The following is a 22172-nucleotide window of genomic DNA, read 5'->3' on the forward strand; positions in this document are numbered from 1 at the left end:
GCCCTCCCACTCTCTCCTCCTGTGTGCCTAGGATTACAGGTGTGCACCACCCTCCCAGCTCTGGTTTAACTTACAGGTCTTGACTTGCTGCTCCCTTTCTCCTGCTTGCCCTGTCTCTCCAGAGTCTTGCTATGCAGCTCAGACGGGCCTTGAACTTATGACCCATCTGCCTCAACCTCCTGAGTGCTGGGATTATAGCTTTACACTACCGTGCCTCCCTCTTCTTTATGTTTAAGCTATGCAACATGGCATTTTGATGACTAGCTTGTTTTAATGGCGTTAGTGTCACATGATTGCTAAAAGTAAGATGACAAATTATGTTTCAAAAACTATGTGATTGTTGATTAAATTGAATAAATATTTTAATGTCTTTTTATATATTTGTTCAGTATTACCCTGAAGGCCTCAAACTGGCAAACTGTCAAATAGGAGATGATTTGACTTTAAACATTGCACAACTGTTTTTATTTAAGAAAATAATGCTCTTTTTACTCATTGTGAATACTTTTTCTGCCCCTAAATGCTGACACAGGCTGCATTACAGGTAAATAAACAAACAAACAAAGTCAACTGAAATGTAAGGGAAAGCATTTCTGATACTTTCCCAGTTGTTTTATCAATTGTATTGATCAGTGTGAGAAGCAGCGATGCTGTGAGTGCCCGTCTGTCTGTCCTGCCTGTGCCTTGGCATGTCTTTAGATGAACACTAACAGAATAGAGCTGCTGTGCCAAACAGCGTGCATGTGCCCACCATGTCGCGGACGCTGGCAGACAGCGCCGAGGTTCTTGATGCTCTCACCACTACACTGTGGATATGGACATCGCATTGTGGTTTTAATTTCTGCATCATCAGTAACTAGTAATTTATATCTTCAGGTCATTAGTGGTCCCTGTTTATGAAATATCTACTCTCTTTTCTTCGATTTTCCTCCCAGGCTTTTTAGCTGATGACCAGGTTCTTCATATATTCTAGATATAGGTGTTTTAGGTTTTTAGCCCTGTGTCTAGTGCTTTTGTTACTGGTTTAGCAGTTCCCATCACAAGATCGCAAATACCTCTTCCACATAGCTTTGCTTTTCATGTTTATAGCTTTGTTTTATTTGTTTGTTTTTTGTAACGGTGCTGGAGATTGAACCTCGGGCCTCATGTATGACAGGTAGATGCTTTGTCGCCGAGCTCTGTCCTCGGCACTGGCATTTAGCTCTGTAACTCGTGTAACTGGGTTCTTGTGTGCAGTGGGTAGAAATTTACTTCCTCCCATTGATAGATTATTGCTCTTGGTGAGTTAGCAAACCTCCTCCTCCAGTGCTCTGTGCTACGGCCTGTGGCATGTGTTACACCCCACACCTCTCCTATCTGAGGCGCCTTCTGAACTGTCTTTCCATCCCATGGTCATTTTGTCTTAATTATCCCAACACATCATTGTCTCAGTTGTTATCAGCTTTACAGTAACTTTTCATGTCTGAGAAAGCAAAGCTTCCACCCCCCCTTTCTGCACACTGAGTTTTGTATACTCACAAACTCCAGGAGTAATTTTGTTCTAGAACAGGAGCTTTTTGGGGGATTGGTGAGATGACTCAGTGGGCTCAGCGCTTGCCACACTAGCCTGGTAGTCTGAACAAAGCTGTCCTCTGACCTTCCTGAGTGCTGGGACATTTGTTAGTCTTCCTCCAGGATACACACAGCAGTAATTCCTTTTTAAAAAGGCTTTCGGAATTTTGGTCGAGGTTATATTGGATCTGTCACAGTCTTACTCTACCTTCTTTTTAAATTCTCTTAATGACTTGCATGAGGTTTTGGGATTTTCTTACATACCTTTGGTTAGGTGTATTCCCAGACCCCTACATTACAAATGTTCCTGTAACTACTACCTTTAGAAAGTCTCTGTTCTGATTGGGCGAGATTGATTTCCCTGTGTTGATTTTATACCCAGCACTCTCATTGATGCTCTCTCTGTATTAATTTTATACCCAGCACTCTCATTGATGCTCTCCCCGTGTTGATTTTATACCCAGCACTCTCACTGATGCTCTCTCTGTATTGATTTTATACCCAGCACTCTCATTGATGCTCTCCCCGGGTTGATTTTATACCCAGCACTCTCACTGATGCTCTCTCTGTGTTGATTTTATACCCAGCACTCTCACTGATGCTCTCTCTGTGTTGATTTTATACCCAGCACTCTCGCCAGTGCTCTCCCTGTGTTGATTTTATACCCAGCACTCTCGCCAGTGCTCTCCCTGTGTTGATTTTATACCCAGCACTCTCATTGATGCTCTCTCTGTATTGATTTTATACCCAGCACTCTCATTGATGCTCTCTCTGTATTGATTTTATACCCAGCACTCTCTCCAATGCTCTCCCTGTGTTGATTTTATACCCAGCACTCTCATTGGTTCTCTCTCTGTGTTGATTTTATACCCAGCAATCTAATGCTCTTGATGCTGCTTTCTCTCTGAATTCTTTTGTGTACAGTGTCCTCTCTGTAAGCAACATCAGGACAGTGTGCTTCTTTCTTTCCACCCTTCACCTTTATCGCTGCTCTGGTTGACTGGACCTTTCTGATAGGTGATAATAATGGTTCTTTTGGTCTCACTTGCAGGCTCAGTGGAAATGCTTTGGTTAGCTGTTTCCACTCACCCTTCTTAGTCTAGCCATCTGCTTCCTGGGCCCTGCAGGAAAGAGGCAGATGTCCTTGTTCTGTCGATCTGTCTTCCAGTTTTCCTTCGCTCCAGTTGCCTTTGAGTGTCCCCTCCTAACTGTCAGATTATGAACGCGTTCACAGAGATTCCAGAAGCAATATTGCATCCACTGTTACTAGCTGCTTACATATGGAACGTCCTGCAGTGTATCACATCTGAGTACTTTATTAAGGGACATTGATAATAGAAGACTCATAAATCTCAAGAAGTAGTCGAGAATACACATTTACAGTGCATTGCACATTGAGCTAATTCTGTTTTATGCTTTATATTATTACTATTTGGTATCACTACTATTATTACTATTTTGGTGTTGCACATGCTGGACAAGCAGACCCCACCGAGCTGCACCCCTAGCCCCATTATTTATGCTCTGAGTCTCGTAATGATTACAAAGAACCTGCAGATGCCTCAAACACAACCTTTAGTCCTCCCCAGAAACTAAAAGTAAAGCCACCATGTGACGACAGTAGAGTCACTCCTGGGCCTGCTCCTGACTATGTGAGGGAAGCGCACCCCAGAGATGCCGGCACACTCGAGTTTCCTGCTGCAGTTCACAGTGGCCAAGACGTGGAGCCACCCACGTGTCTTCAGCAAACATGGGACTAATGAAAATGTCACATGTTCACACACATGTGCGCACAGAGTTCATTTAGCCTTAAAGAAGGGTAAAAGTATGTTGTTTACAGGAAGACAAAAGTGGAAACAGAATAGGCAAGTATCAGAAAGATAAATAGTAAGTTCTTTCTCATATGTGGAATCTAGCCCAATATATTAATACTAAGTACATGAAATCTACACGTACGAATATGTCATAATGAAACCCTATATTATATTCTATGTTGATTTAAGATGTAAAAGTAAAAGCACAAGAAACCTTTAAGATGTTGTAAAGGTGAGGGCCGGGAGGACAGATCATTTGGTGCAGTGTGCGCTATGTAAGCATGGGGCCCTGTGCTCAGATTCCAGGGACCCTGAAAAAGGCTGGGCGCCGTGGCCTACACCTGTGGAACTAGTACTAGGGGGCTGGAGTGAGGTGGACCCCTGGAGCTTGCTTGCCAGCTAGTGTTGCCAAATTGGTGAGTTCCAGGTTTATTGAAAGAACCTGTCTCAAGACATAAGGTAGAGTACAATCGAGGAAGATCCCTAACGTTGATTCCTGGCTTCACAGGCGTACACGTGCTCACACACATATGCACAGATGAACATGTACACATGTACAAAGTATACATATGTTGCAGAAGTCAGTTAAGTCTGGTTACTGCGCAGTGCACTCTGTTGTGAATGATGGCTGGGTTTATGTGCTTGGGGCAGAGCACTTGTCTGTGGTGTTTAGAGTACTGAGTTCAGACCATACATGAAGTACACATGCACATACACAAAGTAATGTGAATTTTAAAAATAGGTGTACACATAGCTTTAACGAAGGAACTAGTGTTTTCTATTTTGTCCAAAGAGAAAAATGTAGAAATATAACGATTCATTTATAGATTGACTTTTTATGCTTAAAATTTTTGGTTTTTGAGAAAAGGTTTCTCTGTGTACCAGTCCTGGCTATCCTGGGATTCATTTTGTAGACCAGGCTGACCTTGAACCCACAGAGATCCTCTGGCCTCTGCCTCCCAAGTGGTATTAAAGATGTACGACTACCGCCTGAATACCGCCTGGCTTTTTTAGAGTCCTGAATTCAACCTATTTCCGTTTCATGTTTTAGCATGTTCATGTGAGGAAGCCTGGGAGGATTCTCACCTGCTTTCTAATGCTGGTTTCTCACAGCTAAGCGTCATCCAGTCTGCAGAAGAGCTATCATAGGTAGAAGTCTGGCTTCCAAGTTAAGAGCACTTGCTGCTCTTACAGAGAGCCAGAGTTTGGTCCCCAGCGCCCCGAATTGTTAGTGTGTTAAAGCACGTCTCTGTTGTTATGTTCCTTCCCCCGAGTTTGTGTAGGACTTACTGCGAACTTCTTACAGCTCTTTTCCCTGGTTACATCTCTTTCTGGAAACACCGTTGTCTGAACTCGTGTGTATCTGTCTAGGACTTCTCCAGTGATGACTCCAAGCTGGAGTATAATGTCGATGCTGCGAATGGCATTGTCATGGAAGGGTATCTCTTCAAGCGAGCCAGCAACGCCTTCAAAACGTGGAACAGGTAACAGACTTCAAATGTTCATTGTAATGTTAACATGTTTGCCATTCTCTGCCTTTCCTTGTAATTGGCAACTCATTTTCCCCAGAACTATTTAAATTCTAAAAATTCTTATTAACTTTCTTTAGTACAGTCTACCGAATTGTAAGGGTCAGGTGAAGAGTGAAAACACAGATTTTTAGATTTGAAACTAAGGGCTCAAAGGAGAAAACTAGATTTTTTTAACTCTTGGTCTATAATGACTAAATTCTCATATATATATATATATATATATATATATATATATATATACACACACATATATACACACATATGTATATATATGTATATATGCATATATATGTGTACACACACACACATACACCACACACCAGGCTACAGAGGTAGTTCCAGCTCAGCCAGGACTACACAGAGAAACCCTGTCTCCATCCTCCCACCTCCCCACCCCCACAAAGTAAAAATTTGCAGGTCTTTAGCCCAGGTAACCCTGAGCTTTTGGCCTTTGTAATAACACGTAAGTAGGACATGAGAAGTCATGATAGTCATTATTTCTTCATTATAAATGTAATGGCTAGCAAACACTTTGAATTTTTACTTATTTTTTGTTGTTGTTTATTTTGTTTTTTGTTTTTTCAAGACAGGGTTTCTCTGTATAACAGCTCTGGATGTCCCAAAACTCATTTTGTAGACCAGGCTGGCCTCGGATTTACAGAGATCTGCCTGCCTCTGCCCATCAAGTGCTGGGATTAAAGACGTGAGGCACTACTGCCTGGCTTGATTAATATTTACAAAATACAAAACTATTGAATGTCTTACAAGAATGGAATTATAGCCAGGTGTCATGGCGGGCACACCTGTAATCCTACCCACGAAGGCAGAAGAATTTTGAGTTCCTGGCCAGCTTAACTTGCATAGTATGATCTTGTGTCAAAAATCGCAAAACAAAACAAAAAAGAAAATATTGAAGTATTTTACTATATTGATATGAAGTAATTTCATGCCTAGTAGCATTGAAAGGTGCTCGGCTCCAGTCGTCCTTCTGATGTTAGTGCTTGGTCTTTTACTCAAGGATGCCGTTTTCCCTTTTGTTTAAATCAAAAAAGGACAGTTTTATAATAATTGAGAGTGGTGTTTGTGTTCTGGGTAACTGATTTGCTATTGCAGGGTTGTATGAAATGTCTTCTGTGGTAACGGCAGGTAGGCATTCACCCAGTGATGGAGATGTTTCTAAAGGCAGGTTATTGCTAAATCAATAGAGTCTCCTATTAATGTTCATTGGGTGTACACTGTGTTAATTTAATGGGAGCCCCAGTGATGTATTGAGATGGATTCTGATTGCACTTACTTAGATTTCTTGGTGTTGAAGTTCGAAAGCTCTCAGTGACATTTTTAAATGTCAGTGGTTTATTGAGCATTTCTCTAGTGTTTGATGTTGTAGGAAATCTAAATGGTACATGATTTTATTTGAGTTTTTTCTTCGTTTGAGAGTGAGTAAGCTGAAAAGACTGAAGATATTTAATATTAAGCCTCTGAGTTTTGCAGAACCTTTAAATAAGACATGGGTACTGGAGGACCATTATCGTGATCTGGTTATCAGTAATGCTTCTAGTTATTACACAGTGAAAATGAAAAATTAAAATTGTGTTTCTTGAGCTGAAATGTAAAACTGTGATCCCTTTAAGTCCTCGGCAAATTCTGTAGCTTGTGTAGGAAACTAGAAACAGCAAGTGCGCAATAATTTTATAAGATTATTCAGCCACTGTGGTTTCATAGTGTGATGCTAGAATTGAAATGTAACCTTCGGATTTGCACCTCCTTAAAGCTTAAGAAAATGAAAGCCAAGATGTATAACCACTTTGCATTTCCACCCTAGCGAGAAATGTGATCTCGGACTACAAGGCGAAGCACAGTTAGTCTTAGTGGGAGGTCCATTGCAGACCTACTGTTCAGAGCAGTAGAATAAGATCAATCAAATGTGGACCGTCTCAGTGTTTGATGACTCATATTGACTGGCATCGGCACTAAAACAGAAGCGAGATCAAGTTGGAGCATCCGCAAACCCCTGTTGTAGATGTGCTGTGTCCGCAGGGTGGGAAGGCATCCCCTCAGAAGTGGAGCTGCTGGGTCAAGGGCTGTCTGTGACCGCCACAGTCAGCAAGGACAGGGACATTTAGCGAGATGGCTGAAATTAAGACGGATTTATTTTTCTCATGGTTTTGTAGTCTGGAAATTAAAGATTGGATGATGTCATCGAGGGAGCTTGTGTTGCTGGTCTGTGTTTCAGTAGCAGAGCTGTGTGCCTGAGATCTTGAGACAGAAAGTCAAAGAGCAGGAAGGGAAATGACCAATTCCCGACAACACACGTCCTTCAGGAGACCAGCACTGGTCCCTTGCACAGGCAGTGTCTTCCATGACGTCGTCACCCAGCACAAGGCCCCGCCCCCTAAGGATTCCACCATCCTAGCTGTACCACACTGTGAGCCAGATCTAGTGCAGAACCTTCAAGGGGACAGATGATATGCAGAATATAGCAAAAATTTGACAGGCGAGAGCAGGGATGAGGCTTATCAAATGCCTAATCTCAGGACGTGCAAGTAATTTCCTTCCATTCATGTAATTTATTATAATACAGTCTGCTCCTCTAAGACTCTATATTCCTTAATATTAAAAACATCTCAGAGGCTGGGCGGTGGTGACACACACCTTTAATCCCAGCACTCAGGAGGCAGAGGCAGGCGGATCTCTGTGAGTTCGAGGCCAGCCTGGTCTACAGAGCGAGTTCCAGGACAGGCTCCAAAGATACACAAAGAAACTGTCCCAGAAAACCAGAACCAAGCCAAACAACCCTCTCAGAATCCACCTCTTCAGATATTAAGCTTTTCTATTCGTTTTATGAAATTATATCATATTTTCAGCATCAACTATCAAAGATCTCCATCCTGAGGGATATGTGAATGTGATTAAGAATTCCCAAATGTTAAAAAAAAATCTCCGTCATGCTTCATAAATTACACTTAACTTTAAAAGTAGTGTCTAGTATTGTATGATGTAGATGGTAATTATGTTTTGTGTGTGAGGACAGATGGCATAAGAATGAGAAGTTCATGTCCTATTATGCATTGCCAGTCATGTTCCTGCTAAATCCCAGAGTTCTTGTTGGTGGCATCTGAACATGTAAATGTATGATACTGTTAGCTCTATGTATGATCTCATACTTAAGGACTCACCCAACTGAGAATCAACAATTTTGAGAAACACCAACTCTGTACTTAACATGGAGTTTTTTTCCTTGTAATTATTTACTCTTTCAAAAAATGCAATAATATTATTTACATAGCATTTACATTATAATAACAGTTGTAAGTAAATCTAGAGGTGATTGAACTCAGTTAATTCAAGTCACAGGTGGGAAGATCAACTGAGCCCAGAGAGGGCTGCATGGCCAGTCTTACTGTTCTCTCTCTCTCTCTCTCTCTCTCTCTCTCTCTCTCTCTCTCTCTCTCTCTCTCTCTCTCTCCTTCCTCCCTCCCTCCCCCCTCCCTCTCTCTCCCTCCCTCTGTCTCTCTCCTCTCTCTCTCTTCCCCCTCCCTCTCTCTCATCTGTCTCTCCTTCATACTTCTTCTCATGTATTATGATTATATGCAAACGCTGCATTTTGTCTTAGAGAACTTGAGCATCTATAGATCTATAGAGCATCTACACCGACACCAAGGGACTGCTTTATTTTTCTGGGGGTGTATGCAACAATGAGCTTTCTTATTAAGTTATTTTCCCAGTATGCAGATTCAATTCAGACTTCAAACACTGGAACGTATGTCTCTCTTCTCTGCCTCACAATGAATTTGGAAAGGAGGAATAACAAAGAAAATAACTGTTAATGTAATTTAGTATTTAGTTGGAAAGGCTAATAAAAGAAGCAGACTTTAGAAAATATAACCCAGCATAAAATGTATTATACAAAATTTTAAAGCAAAATGTTCTATATACTGCTGGTACAGATAAAAATGTTTTTGGTTTTTTGAGACAGGGTTTGTCTGTGTAGCTTTGATGCCTGTCCTGGAACTCTCTGTAGACCAGGCTGGCCTTGAACTCACAGAGATCCTCCTGCCTCTGCTTCCCAAGTGCTGGGGTTAAAGGTGTGTGCCACCACCGCCTGACTTGATAATTTTTTTTATTGGCTTTTGTTTTAAAGTAAGAAGTATACACCTAGACTAAAAATGAGTCTGCTGGGCAGAGTGTGCATTCCCATGGTCCCCAAACCTGGGAGGGTGAGGCAGGAGGATTACAGCTAAGTCAGCCTAGGCTACACAGCCAAGCCCTGTCTCCACCTTTCTGCTTCTCTCAAAATCACTGAGTGAGTCATGTTTATGCGTGGCCTTAAAGTCTGTCGTCACGTGATGAAGGTGAATGGGGATCGGTGGGAGGTTACTCGGTCACTATTTTATGATCTTTGAAATTCTTAATTAGTCACCCCATTTTCTTTCCTAAAAGTTTTTATTGTCTGAAGGTTTCTGTAGGTAAAATGAGTGCTTTTCCTCCTACCTTCCAGGCACAGCCTATTGAAGTGTGGCACAAGGCCATCTGTATTTTCTAGTTAGGACCATAGAGGCAGACAGTCAAAATAGTAATAATGAGGTAACGGTAATATAATAATTCAAATATTTGCAAAGTATTTCAGTTTCTTAAGAATTGAAATTCTGCTAAATGTATATGTTTATAATAAAACACATGACACTCTACTTGGACTGCATTGTTAAGTTGTTAGCTTACGCTCGTTTCTTTAGTTTTTTTTTTTTTGTCTTATTTTTGTATCATGCTGGTCCTTTGCTTATTTGCGCATTTGCATTTTCTTTCTTTTATGCCTTTCCCTTTTGTTTTAACCCTGCCCCATTTTTTCACATGACAGGAAAAAACCCGATCATATCAGGTACCAAATAGCTTCCTGCCTTCCTCTTCTTATCCAATTTCCTCTGTAGCACGAGAAAGCCTGATTAACCCATGTTCAGTTGGATTACTTGCAATGGATAAAAAAAATCTCTTTATGCTCTAAATTGGAACAAAAATACAAGTGTTTATTTGAGGAAGAGACCTTTTGGTCGCCCCTGACCTCAGTTGGTTGGATCTATGGAAGGACGGCTGATGCAAAGTCGATGCAGACCAAGTGGTAGGCACACCCTGTGACATGTTTTTTGACATAAAATAGTGACCTGTGTTTAGGATGGAGCAGCAGCTGGGATGAGAGAGACTCCCTTGCCTGGTCATAGGTGCTCTCTTCTGCTTTATTCCCATGGAAACAGCAAATTGAATTGAATAAATCAGTGCATTAGGCCTTTAATTTATATTAAATGGTTAGCTAGCACCACAATATGGCCCCATAATTTATATAGTTTTAGTTATAAACCTTCTTCAGATTTAGAACTGTTAACTTTTACCAATATTTTTTATGTTGAGAGCAAACATAGTAAAATATATTTGATTCTTATAAATTTATTTTTTCCCATTTGACCTAAAATTGGCCAACTGGAAATTTTTCTTCATATGTAATAGTATTTATTTTTTTTAAAAAATAGATGTAATATTTTGGTCTAAATTATACTAAATTACTTTTATTGACACAGATACAAAACACAGATATAAAATATACACAGATACACAGATATAAAAGTGTTTTACTTTCTTACACATAAGAGACTAGAAGCCAACTATACTTTGTGCTCTACTTTTTAGTCTTGTAGACTGTGTACTCTGTTAGCACGGTGATTTCTAAAGCTTGTCTCTTCGCTCTAGTTACAATTTATGTAGTGCTTTAAAATTTCCTGTAAGAAGTGCTTTAAATACTAAGTATTTCTCTGTGTGTAGGTAATTCATAGGCTGCGAGCTGTTCATCATACTTTTCCTTTCTTGGAAATATTAATAGTCACTAGTATTATTTTATAGGAACAGCTAAAAACTCTATTCCAGTAGTTGGAAAGAGAACTCAGTCACTAAAGTGCTTGCCTTGCACATAAGAGGACCTGAGTTTGATCTCTCACAACCCCCACACAAATGCCAGATGTGGTGTCATGTGCACTGAAGAGGGAGAGACAGATAGATCCCTAGGGCTCGACAGCCAGCTGCTCTACCCAATTCGTGAGTATACGAGACCTTGTCTCAAAGGAGTTGGGCAGTGCCCTAAGTATGATCCCCAAGGTTGTCCTCCGGACTCCATGTGCACGTGCTATATGTGCATGCACACTAGAGCACACGCATGCACTCCCCAGGTATACACACATATGTTTCGTTACCTTTAGGCACCTGGTTAAAGTTCTGGTTGGCGTTGGATGTGTGTCTCTAATGGTAGCAGGAGGAAGATAGTGTCAGACTAACACATCTTTATAATTCATTTTTCCCTACCTATGATGTATTATTATGCTTTCTTTAAGGAAGTAGCAAATGAAGAGAAATTTGTACTGTCTTTTCTAAGTATTTTACAAAATCCAGTGAGGGAAAAATGTCACCCAGAAGCAGATGAATATCAGGGAAACTGACCTTCAGAAAGACATATGCTCCATAAGGCTAATAACCGGAGGGCATGGTCTCCGATGGAACAGGGGCATCTATCTAGTTATTATTATTAGTATCCCTAGGGAACACTGTCCCAAGATGGACCAGGTCAGAAGACCTCAGAAGCATGAAAAGTTTGCATTTTTATATGGCTGTCTTTCCATTATTTAATAAAAGTGTAGTTTTTCTCAGACTGTGAGATAACTACTATGATACACAGCCCGTACATATTTATTAATATAGTTCACCCTCCTCAAATGAATTTTATGACATTTTAATCAGATTCAGAGATTGTCTCCATTGCATGTCATCCCATGTGGCAGGGTGCGCCATTTGGTTTGTGTATAGGACTTTGATCTAACATTTCTAACCGGCTGCCTGTCCCCACGAGAGCCGTGGAATTCTTCCTTTTCTGGTCTGTTGATTTGCATTCAGCGGCACCCACGTTATTTTACTTAGATGCTTATTTAACACAACAAACTCTCTCTCAATGAAGAAGGTGATGCATTTTTAAGTGGCGAGAAAACCCACCCACCCGGTAAAAGGCCTGAGACCCTAGGATGTATTCGGGGCTCCTTCTCAGCTTTGGAGAAATAACTAAAAATTTGAAAATAGAAATTCAAAACACCTGGATATAATTTCTAGCAATTTGTATTATTGTCAATGAAAAGGTAGAATCTCTATCTGCTAATAGATTAATAACTAATATTTATATTAAAAATCATCTCATATAAAACTAATTTAAAAATAACAACTCAAATATACTGTTCACTTTTCGTGCTTGGTGAGAAGTTTTGCTTCTTTTATGAATGGCTTTTGACTGTGATTTTTTTTATGTATTTATTTCTTTTTCTTATGTTAATAAACTAGAATTAGTACATATGGCTTACATTACCTACATTCATTTTTCTAAAGAAGAGTGTGAGCAAATTGTTTTCCTAATAACTTAGCAGTAATGAGGAGAGCCATCTAAACAGTTTGGGGGTCATATGTATCTGGTAACAACAATGTAATTCATTGAGAAGTAAGGGCTCTTCTATGGAATAAAGCTAGTGATCATCTTATCTTTGATACAGTCCTAAGTGATTAGTCTCTGTTTTGCTGAGGATCAAACATTTGCTAAATTAGCTTCTAAAAGGTTGAAAATAAAGCACCATTTACCATATATAAATGGACATTTTATTTGTAATTTAAGTTTTCTTTATCATAAAAGTAGGTATTTGAAAGAAAAGATAATATTTTAGTACCTCAAAAAAAAACCCCTGTGAGTTTTTACTTTTAAAATAGTTATGGTCTTAGCAGGAAAAATAAAAGCTTTTGTTATTTGTGACATAAAATGAACCAAAACAGCTATTTATCTCCCTAACCTGTGATTATTTTTAAGATGCTTATTCTCAGTTTTCGGTAGTTATGTCATATGCTTCAGTTTACGAGAACAAAGCAGTGCATTCCCAACACCATCACCCTACACCGCCGGGGGATGACTGAAGGTACGCCATCTTTAATCTGTTTGTCTTTGTCTAGACGCTGGTTCTCCATACAGAACAATCAGTTGGTTTACCAGAAAAAGTTCAAGGTACGTATGTTCTTTATTAAGCAATACAGTGAAAACTGATAAGTTCCGGTTCTAGTTCTTTGTCTGTTTGTCTTGGTGAGCACTGAAGTCCATAAATATCCATATGCAAAATTCTGAAATTGCTGTTTATTGGTTTTATGTTTGGGTATTCATAACGAGTGGAGTGGAAGCTGTCAACCCTTGATCCTTAAAAGCAGAGTGATTTGATTCTGAATTTTTTTTGAGAAGAAAAATTTGTTTTCATTTGTGTGTACATGTGTGTCTGAGTGCAAGTTTGTGCACGTGACTGCAGAGCCCCCAGAGGCACTGGGTTATTGTCTTAAAGCAGCCCTGGCCATCCTGGAACTCACAGAGATCTGGGGTCCTCTGGCTCCTGAGTTCTGGGATTAAAGTGCACCACGTGACCTGCATTATTTTTATCATTTTTAATTGTGAGTATGTATGTATCTCTGTATGTGTGAATGCAGTTGCTCACTGAGACCAGTGGTGTTTGATCCCCCAGGAGAAGGAATTAGAGGTGGTTGTGGGCTGTCCGATGTGGGTGCTGAGAACCCAGTTCTGGTCCCCTGTGATCAGTAAGCAGCCTTAATGGCTGAGCCCTTTTTTTAGTCCTGCGGTTATGAATTCTTCTTTTTTAATCAGCATTTTCCTTTTTGCTTCTTTGCCTGTGTATGGGTATTTTGCCTGTATGTATGTCTCTGTACCATGTATACAGTGCCCAAAAAGGCCAGATAAGGGCATCAAATCCCCTGGAACTGGAGTTACAGATGCTGGGAATCGAACTTGGGTCCTCTGGAAGAGCAGCCAGTGCTGTTAACTGCTGAAACATCTTTCTACCCCTTTCTATAAGGATTTTATTTTTATTCTTAGTTATGATGTGGATATGTATGTCTTGAATGTGGATTTGTACACTTGAGTGCAGTGCCTGTGGAGATCAGAAGAGGGCACCACACCTCCTGGAATTGACATCACAGGTAGCTGTGAGCTGCCTGACCCTAACCCTGTCCTCCACCAGAGCAGTGTACACTCTTAACCACTGTGTTGTCTCTCCAGCTCCAATTCAGATTTTTTTTTTCGGTTTTTCGAGACAGGGTTTCTCTGTAGCTTTGGAGCCTGTCCTGGAACTAGCTCTTGTAGACCAGGCTGGCCTCGAACTCACAAAGATCTGCCTGTCTCTGCCTCCCGAGTGCTGGGATTAAAGGTGTGCGCCACCACTGCCCGGCCGGAAATTTTTTTTTTTTTAAATTTTTTTATTGATAAAAGGAGGATAAAGAAAAGAAAAAAAAAAGACAAATTTCCACCTCCTCCCACCAGCCTCCCATTTCCCTCCCCCTCCTCCCACTCTTCTCCCCCTCCTCCCACTCTTCTCCACCTCCTCCCACCCCTCTCCCCTTTCCCCCACTCCTCTCCCCCTCCCTTTCCAGTCCAAAGAGCTGTCAGGGTTCCCTGCCCTGTGGTACGTCCTAGGTCCTCCCCCCTCCATCCATATCTAGGAAGGTGAGCATACAGACTGGCTAGGCTCCCACCAAGCAAGCACATTGCATAGGATCAAAACCGCGTGCCATTGTCCTTGGCGTCTCATCAGCCCTCATTGTTCGCCATGTTCCGAGAGTCCAGTTTTATCCCATGCTTTTTCTGGTAACAGTCCAGCTGCCGGCCGGAAATTTTAATTCCTAGTTTTAAGGTGTTTTGTGTCCCAAGATTATTACCTTCATCTTATAAGTCCTTCTGTTAGTTACGTGGCAGGAGTAACCCTGACATCCCATGGTACCATTTTGAGGCTGTAGACGGTTTGTCTTTTAGAACACGTTATCTTAGGACCAATGGTGACCACATAGAGTGCTTTAAAATGACAGAAGTCAAAGTGTATGCTGTCAGTAATGTAGACAGGAACCCTGTCTTCGTTACCACTGTGTTTAAAATGACAGAAGTCAAAGTGTATGCCGTCAGTAATGTAGACAGGAACCCTGTCTTCGTTACCACTGTGTTTATGTGTTTTCTTGGCCTCATTTCAAGGCAAGGAATTTTATGTGTTGGAAAGGTGTACTGGGAAGGCTTGTGAGAATGCTAGACCCTGGAAAGAAAACCATTTGTTAATTGATAGTGTGCTTCTCACTTAGCCCTTGAATGACAGTCTGTGAACCATAAACATCTGATAATCCCCTTTGCTGTGAGATGGCCGCACTAATCACAGGCTCTTGTGGACTTTGTGGTTAATCCATCAGTGCTTTCTCCTGATTTTTTGCCCTGGTATTTTAATTAGGGAATGACAAAATCTTTTCTCTTTCTTGTAAGAATTTTAAGAAGAATTTACCAATTTCTCGTTGTTTCTCATTGGGCTATTTAAAACATGATTCGTTACCGCTTTCTCTTTGGGGGAGAACGTAGCTCTTCTGTATGTGAGTGGGAACCCAAAGAGTAATGGACATCAGTGGGATGGAAGAGGGCCAACAAGGAGATAATTTTTTTTGAGTATTCATTAAGTGCCAATTGTGTGTCAATCCTTTCTCTAAATGATTGAACTTACTTTACATAAAGTAGTTGGATGAGGCAGATTAAATGAACAATGTATGATTGCCTCCATTAGTTCTATATCTTCATAACGACACTATGATAAAATAGAGACCTTCTAAATGAGGCCGGATTTTGGAGTGTATTTGGAGTTCATTGTTGCTGGTAGTGCTGGGAGCGAGGTTGATGAACTGAGCCTGCCTCCTTGCTGTAGGACAGCCCCACGGTGGTGGTGGAGGACCTCAGGCTGTGCACGGTGAAGCACTGCGAGGACATAGAGCGGCGGTTCTGCTTCGAGGTGGTCTCTCCAACAAAGTAAGACGTTCGCTACAATTTGAGAATTGTTTTTGTGTTTATGTAGTTTGTCTGAAAGACTTTACCAGATCTGAGAACTCTGATTTATGATTATCAGTGTAACAAAAGAACTAATGTTTTAAAAATGAATTCCATTAGCAATTGTAGATGTTCTGTCCAAGTACTTATGTAATTTCTCTCCATGTAGCCCAGTCTTTCTAATCTGTAGAGGTCGCTGTTTATTTACTTAGTGGGGCTGTGAGCATGTTAGGCAAGCACCCACTACTGAGCTCTGTCCTTCCTGTAAACACGTTTATGTGAAAACCTGGTAGATAGTGAGAATTGAACTCAGAGCCTTGAAGTTGTCATTCTCCTGTCTCAGCACCAAACCTAGTCCACGTGAAAACTTTTTAGATATTATGTTAAATTGAAAGTGTGTGACTTTGAATTTTATTTTGCACCACACTTAAAAAAGAAGCCGTGTTCTGCTTACATGGTGGAGAGAAAGGGAGGTAAAGGATATGAGAGAATACACACACACAAACACCACACAGACACACACACACCACACATGCATACCATACAGACACACACATACAACACATCACACACATCACATCACACACACACTACATACACACTACATGCACCCACCACACACACATACTACATAGGCACACACACAGATATATACCACAGACATACACACCCCTCACACACGGATCACATACCACACAGACACACAAGGTACACACACACACAACTCAGGCACACACCACAGACATTCACACACAGCATACCATACACACCACATAAACACCCACAGACACATACCACACCTCCACTCCCCCACATAACACACCACACAGACACACACATACCTCACAGGCACACACAGCACATCCCACACACAGACACAAAGTACATCACACGCACAGGCACACACATAGCACATAGACACACACAGATACACACACACACACGGTACACAGACTTAGAGTCAGGCAAAACACTAATGCACATTTTTAAAATGTACTTAGGAGCATAGTGAGGTAAAATAAAGTGTATGGATTTTTTCCCCTCCTGACTTACTGTCTGAGAAAATGATGCTCTTTCCTTGTAGAAGCTGTATGCTCCAGGCAGATTCTGAAAAGCTTCGCCAGGCCTGGATTAAGGCTGTTCAGACCAGCATTGCCACTGCGTACAGAGAGAAGGGCGATGAATCAGAGGTTAGTAGAGGTGTCGTTGGTATCGTGAGACATACTGCTAAATGTTTTCAGTCATTCTCCTTCCCTCAGCAGCCATCACCTGTTTGTAGCTCCTCTGGTAGGGGCGGGACCTCGTGGTCTCAACCATCACCCGTGCGAGAATTCTGATTGGCTTGACCTTGTGTAGATCTTCTGCAGGTAACCAGAGTTGCCAAGAGTTGATGCGGTCAGCAACCATGCCCTGTCCAAATATGAGCATGTCGCAGCTCTCCTCCCTGTCTGCCAGCTATTCTATGGTCTCTGCCGTTGCTTCTTCCCTGAGCCTTGGATGGTGAGCAGCTGAGAGATGGGGCACCCACAGCTGAACACTCCGAGTTATTTATAATTTGGCGCTTTGATCAGTTATGAGTCTCCGCACTAGCCACTACTCCCTGCCAAAAGAAACTTACCTGACCAAATTGAGAGTAGCACCACGACACTGGTAGCGACATAGCATTTAGAGGACAGTTTGACAGTCTGACCGTTTGGTAGAACAGTAAGGATAGATCCCCTTTTCCCGCGTGGCCTATGATCTCCGCAGTCATAGGCTTTTGATGAGGTATACAGTATCAGGCATGAAATCCCTTTTGCAAAGCAGGTCTCAGATTCACACAGAAAGCAGTTGGTTGACCTGTAATCATTGTGCCATTACTGTACCTGTGGGTGCATCTTTCTAGCAAGTCGGTGTCATTAGCATGCATGTTCCAGTGGCGGGTAAAGCTGTTGATGTCTCTTCTCTCCCTAGCAGCTTCTGGCACTGCGTAAGGCAGGCAGCCAGCAAGGAGAGAGTTTCTCGGTCAGTTTGAGGTTGATCTCTCTGTGTCCTGCATCCAAAGTGAGTGGTGACTTCAGCTATAGGCTCTTCCTATCTAGTTCCTGTGGGCAAAAAGAGCAGTGGCCGCAGCCTGTGATATTTGGGGTGCCCCTGAGCCTCCCTAACCAATACTCTTAGGAAAGTATCCTGGGTCATAAATTAAAGCAATTTTTTTCTTAGGCAATCCTGTAGACAGCTAGATGAAGTGTTCTGTAGGTTTTCCTTGGCTCTCTTGTAATGTATCAATGATTAAAAGTTAAGCCTACACATTGAACACCTAGTTAAGATTTTGTTGAGTAGAAAAGACTCTCCTAAGTTTGGACTATGTGCTGAGCAACTGCCACACGAGCATCTTTTTCCTAGAGAAAGTTCATTGGTGTCTCCCACAGGCAGTGGGAGTTGGTGATGGGCATCCATCTCAGTACTGTGTGCACGTTCACTTTGTCTCCCACCTTTGATCTCTCCCCTGAACCCCATCTGAGACTCGGATTTACTCCTCTAGAGAAATGCTTTCCATTCATTTGTACTTACGTGCAGAGAAGTCCCTTACTGGCCTGGGGTTAGGGAGAGAACCCTGGGCTACAACTCCTTCCTGACCAATGACGCCTTCATTAGCTTTCAGCATCTCTAGTTGGGAGCAAAAACATTAGCATATCAAGGAAAATTGGGAATGAACCCATGTGATTTCTGATACCTTTTCCACTGATAATTCTGTTTGTTAACTTTACATTTCAGACATCTGATGAGCCAGATCTATTTTGAAAAATTTCAAAATCTCAAATGCCCATAGAATTTCAGTATAAGTTAAGTTCTTCCCCTTGAACCGCTTGAGAGTGAGTTGCTAGCAGGCCGCCTCATCTCCAGCTCCTACTTTATTAACCCATTCCCCTAGCCTAGGACAAGATGTCCTGCATAATCATGGTACAGACATAAGCATGGAGATACGAGCCTTGATATGTGACACTCATTTGATCCCCAAATGCTTTTGTGTTTAGAAAGCAAAACGATAAAGTTAGTGGCCATGTTGTTCTCAGTCAGGAGTAGTTAGGAGTTCGGGTTAACCTGACCTTTGACCTTGAAAGTTTTGAATTTAAGGCTAGCTATTCAGCTAAGTTTTACATATTTGGCAAGAACGTTGTGTGTAAACACTGTGTTCTCAGGCCATCCTTTCAGGTGGCACATGGTTTTACTTGCTCCATTTTTCCACTGTAAGGCACTCTTACAACCTTTGGGTAGTAAATGTTTTGTGGGGAGAGTACTTTGAAATTGTGTAAATATTCTGTTTCTTGCTCAGTTGAGTTTTAATCTATGACTAGTTTTTAACTGTGTTCCTGTTTGCTTTTATTCTATTTAATGTGCCACAATCCATTCCTTTCATTATTTGTTTGTGTGTCTCAGATTGACTCACGTCTGTAATGTGCACGCATCCTTCTGATCCTGTGTAGGACCCGGAGCCTGCGTAAGGCTGTGCTCTTTAAGTGGATATTGACCTTATTCTCTGAAGACAGTAGGAGTTCCACGTCCCTGCGCTTGCCCTGTTTGCTCAGCCCTTCCTAATTCTGTGTGTTTTCAGAAAGACAAACAAGAACCAAATTCTATTTCCAGTGCTTCTGGGCTAACACACTGGCTCGTACAGGGCAGACAGTTTTTCAGCATGAAGACTTTATATCTTGAATTGCTTATAATCAAGAGCCATATCTTTGGATTTGGTTGATTTTTGCTGCCTCTTAGCTAATGCTTATTAAATACTCTATTATTGGTGTGACCTTGCACTTAAACAATTATCTTTTTGTATATCATATTTTGTTTTTGGCTCATTCTGAAGGTGATATATTTTCAAGCATGTCACTGTGTCATAGCATAGTTTTTCTAGTGATTAACTGTAGTAGTTGAAATAACTTACTTATAGTTAACACCTTTGGGGAACGTGGCTTGAAATACTTTATTCTTTTTGCTTGCTTTCTTCTTTCAGAAGGGCCTTCCTGTGTAGCTCAGGCTCTCTGAGCTTGTGCTCCTCCAGCCTCAGCCTCCCAAGTGCTGGATTTTACCTTATTATCGAGACTTAATAACATTATGCCTCCCACTATGTCTCTCCCTTTCTGTTCTTGTCTCTTGTTCATATGTTCAGTGACAGTCGTCACGTAATTGTTAATGTGTATATTTCCCCTTCATTGATGGAGCCTAGTCATAAGAACCTCAGGTTTTCCATTCTTTAATATCCATTGCGGAGAATAATGCCTATCCAAATAGATGTTTAATTTATGGCCTAGAAGCTTTTGCTTGTAGTATATAACATGTAGCATGTTCCTACAATCCTTTACAAAAAGTATTAAAACTACCAAATAATTCTTAATTCTTTTAGAAGCTGGATAAGAAATCATCTCCATCAACGGGAAGCCTAGATTCTGGAAATGAGTCAAAAGAGAAATTATTGAAAGGAGAGAGCGCCCTGCAGCGTGTGCAGTGCATCCCTGGCAACACCAGCTGTTGTGACTGTGGGCTGGCAGACCCACGGTGGGCCAGCATCAACTTGGGCATTACCTTGTGCATCGAGTGCTCTGGGATTCATCGGTGGGTGTGCTCACTCAGAGTGGGAGCGTTCCTTTGGGTTAGATGCGTGTTGTAAATTACTGTGTGTTCTTGTTAGTGGGTCTTTCCAGATTAACAGTGTGTATTTATGCATTTTATAAAGTGGATAATTTTAGTTTTGTAAAGTGTTTAGAAAACTTTGATTCATCATTTTGTTACTAACCAGAGGGTCCATCCACATTTATATGTGGGAGCCATTTGTGTGTGTGTAAATATGCAAATAGTGACTTGATGACTTTTTATTAAAAGTAATGCAATCTTTCTTTCTCCATGTAGGAGTCTTGGGGTTCATTTTTCGAAAGTACGGTCTTTAACGTTAGACACTTGGGAGCCTGAGCTTTTAAAGGTGAGATATATATTTGCATGGAAATGTTTCACAGGCAATTGTAAATCTCCTCTAGCTGAGACGGACTAGCACATTGGGGAAGTTAAGACTGAAGCAGAGACGTAGATGGACCAGGAGAAAGCAAGTGTAAGAAGTTAGAGCATTCAACAAGGAGTTAGGAGGTGTCTGCTGATAGAACTCAGGTACAGGGTGAGTCCGTCAATTATTTCAGCAAGCTCTGTGCTTGATGGGTTTTTAGTATTTCTATAAAGTGGGAGTGAGGGCATTGTTTAAGAAGATTTATTTATTTTATGTATGAGTGCTCTATCTTCATGTATGCTTTTGTGCCAGAAGAGGGCCTCAGACCCCACCATAGATGGTTGTGGGCCACCATGTGGTTGTTGGGAATTGAACTCGAGACCTCTGGAAGAGCAGCCAGTGCTCTTAACCTCTGAGCCATCTCTCTAGCTCCATAAGAGACATTTTAAAAAAGATGTCTAATTTTAATTTTCTGTTTTTGAATTGGCCGTACTTGCTGTCCTAACTGCATTGATATTTAATTGTTAAACTTCTTGCCCAACCATGGGCCTAGGCACAGTCAGGAGTTTGATATATAGATAGACGTGATAGATATGACTTTTGTTTAGAGGTTTATTGTTATTATTATGTGTATGTGTCTGAGCCTGAATATGGATATATGCACTAAGTACAGGTGCCTGCAGGGGGTGAAGGATCAGGTCCCTTACAGTTGATGTGAGTGCTGAGACCTGAGCTTGGGTCCTCTGCAAGAGCAGTGCAAGCCCTTTAATCACTGAGCTATCTGTCCAGTCCTGATTTTAAATACTGCTATATATGTAATACATCTGGATGGATGGATGGGTAGGTGGGTGGGTGGGTGGATGGGTATGGGTGGATGGATGGGTGGGTGGGTGGGTGGGTGGATGGATGGGTATGGGTGGGTGGGTGGATGGATGGGTATGGGTGGGTGGGTGGATGAATGGATGGTTTCTGTTGGGTACCTGTTATAGGAGTAATAATGTTCTGATAAAGAATAGCAAATGGGTAATTATATCATTCTTTGGCCCATTTTAACTTTAAATTTTCATTGTGGAATGAACAATTACAATATATAAAGAGGAATTAGTTAATTGTACCCACCTTAAGGACTTTTGAAGTTTAGCTTAATTTTAGGACTTTTAATTTATTGCTTGCTTGTTTGTTTTCCTGCCAAATAGCTTATGTGTGAATTGGGGAATGATGTTATAAATCGTGTTTATGAAGCCAAGCTGGAAAAGATGGGAATAAAGAAACCACAGCCGGGACAGAGGTACGGTCGTCTTAATGTGCTGCTCTCTTCCCGAGCCACAAATACGCTGTCACTTTATTCTAGCACGGCTGACACAGGACATGGTGGTGCAGTGTTTAGA

The 22172-nt window shown here is 41.3% G+C and overlaps 1 protein-coding gene across 5 annotated transcripts in view; it reads left to right on the forward strand.

Moving 5' to 3' along the window:
• Nucleotides 1–22172, forward strand: part of Acap2 (ArfGAP with coiled-coil, ankyrin repeat and PH domains 2) — a 122480-nt gene that overhangs the window by 80207 nt on the left and 20101 nt on the right. For 3 of the 5 annotated variants that reach the window (XR_012910083.1, XM_075967437.1, XM_075967411.1), the window contains exons 10-16: nucleotides 4737–4849; nucleotides 12914–12965; nucleotides 15691–15791; nucleotides 16894–16999; nucleotides 20194–20402; nucleotides 20697–20766; nucleotides 21981–22072. Coding sequence is in view for 4 of the 5 variants with exons in the window: in XM_075967437.1 (XP_075823552.1) it covers nucleotides 4737–4849; nucleotides 12914–12965; nucleotides 15691–15791; nucleotides 16894–16999; nucleotides 20194–20402; nucleotides 20697–20766; nucleotides 21981–22072 (743 nt within the window). In the remaining variant the exon portion in view is untranslated. Of the gene's footprint in view, nucleotides 1–4736; nucleotides 4850–9752; nucleotides 9774–12913; nucleotides 12966–15690; nucleotides 15792–16893; nucleotides 17000–20193; nucleotides 20403–20696; nucleotides 20767–21980; nucleotides 22073–22172 lie in introns of all 5 variants that reach the window. The other 2 variants (XM_075967447.1, XM_075967427.1) reach the window with 1 other exon arrangement.

Source organism: Microtus pennsylvanicus, chromosome 1, assembly GCF_037038515.1.
Source record: "Microtus pennsylvanicus isolate mMicPen1 chromosome 1, mMicPen1.hap1, whole genome shotgun sequence".
In the NCBI taxonomy this organism is placed as follows: Eukaryota; Metazoa; Chordata; class Mammalia; order Rodentia; family Cricetidae; genus Microtus; species Microtus pennsylvanicus.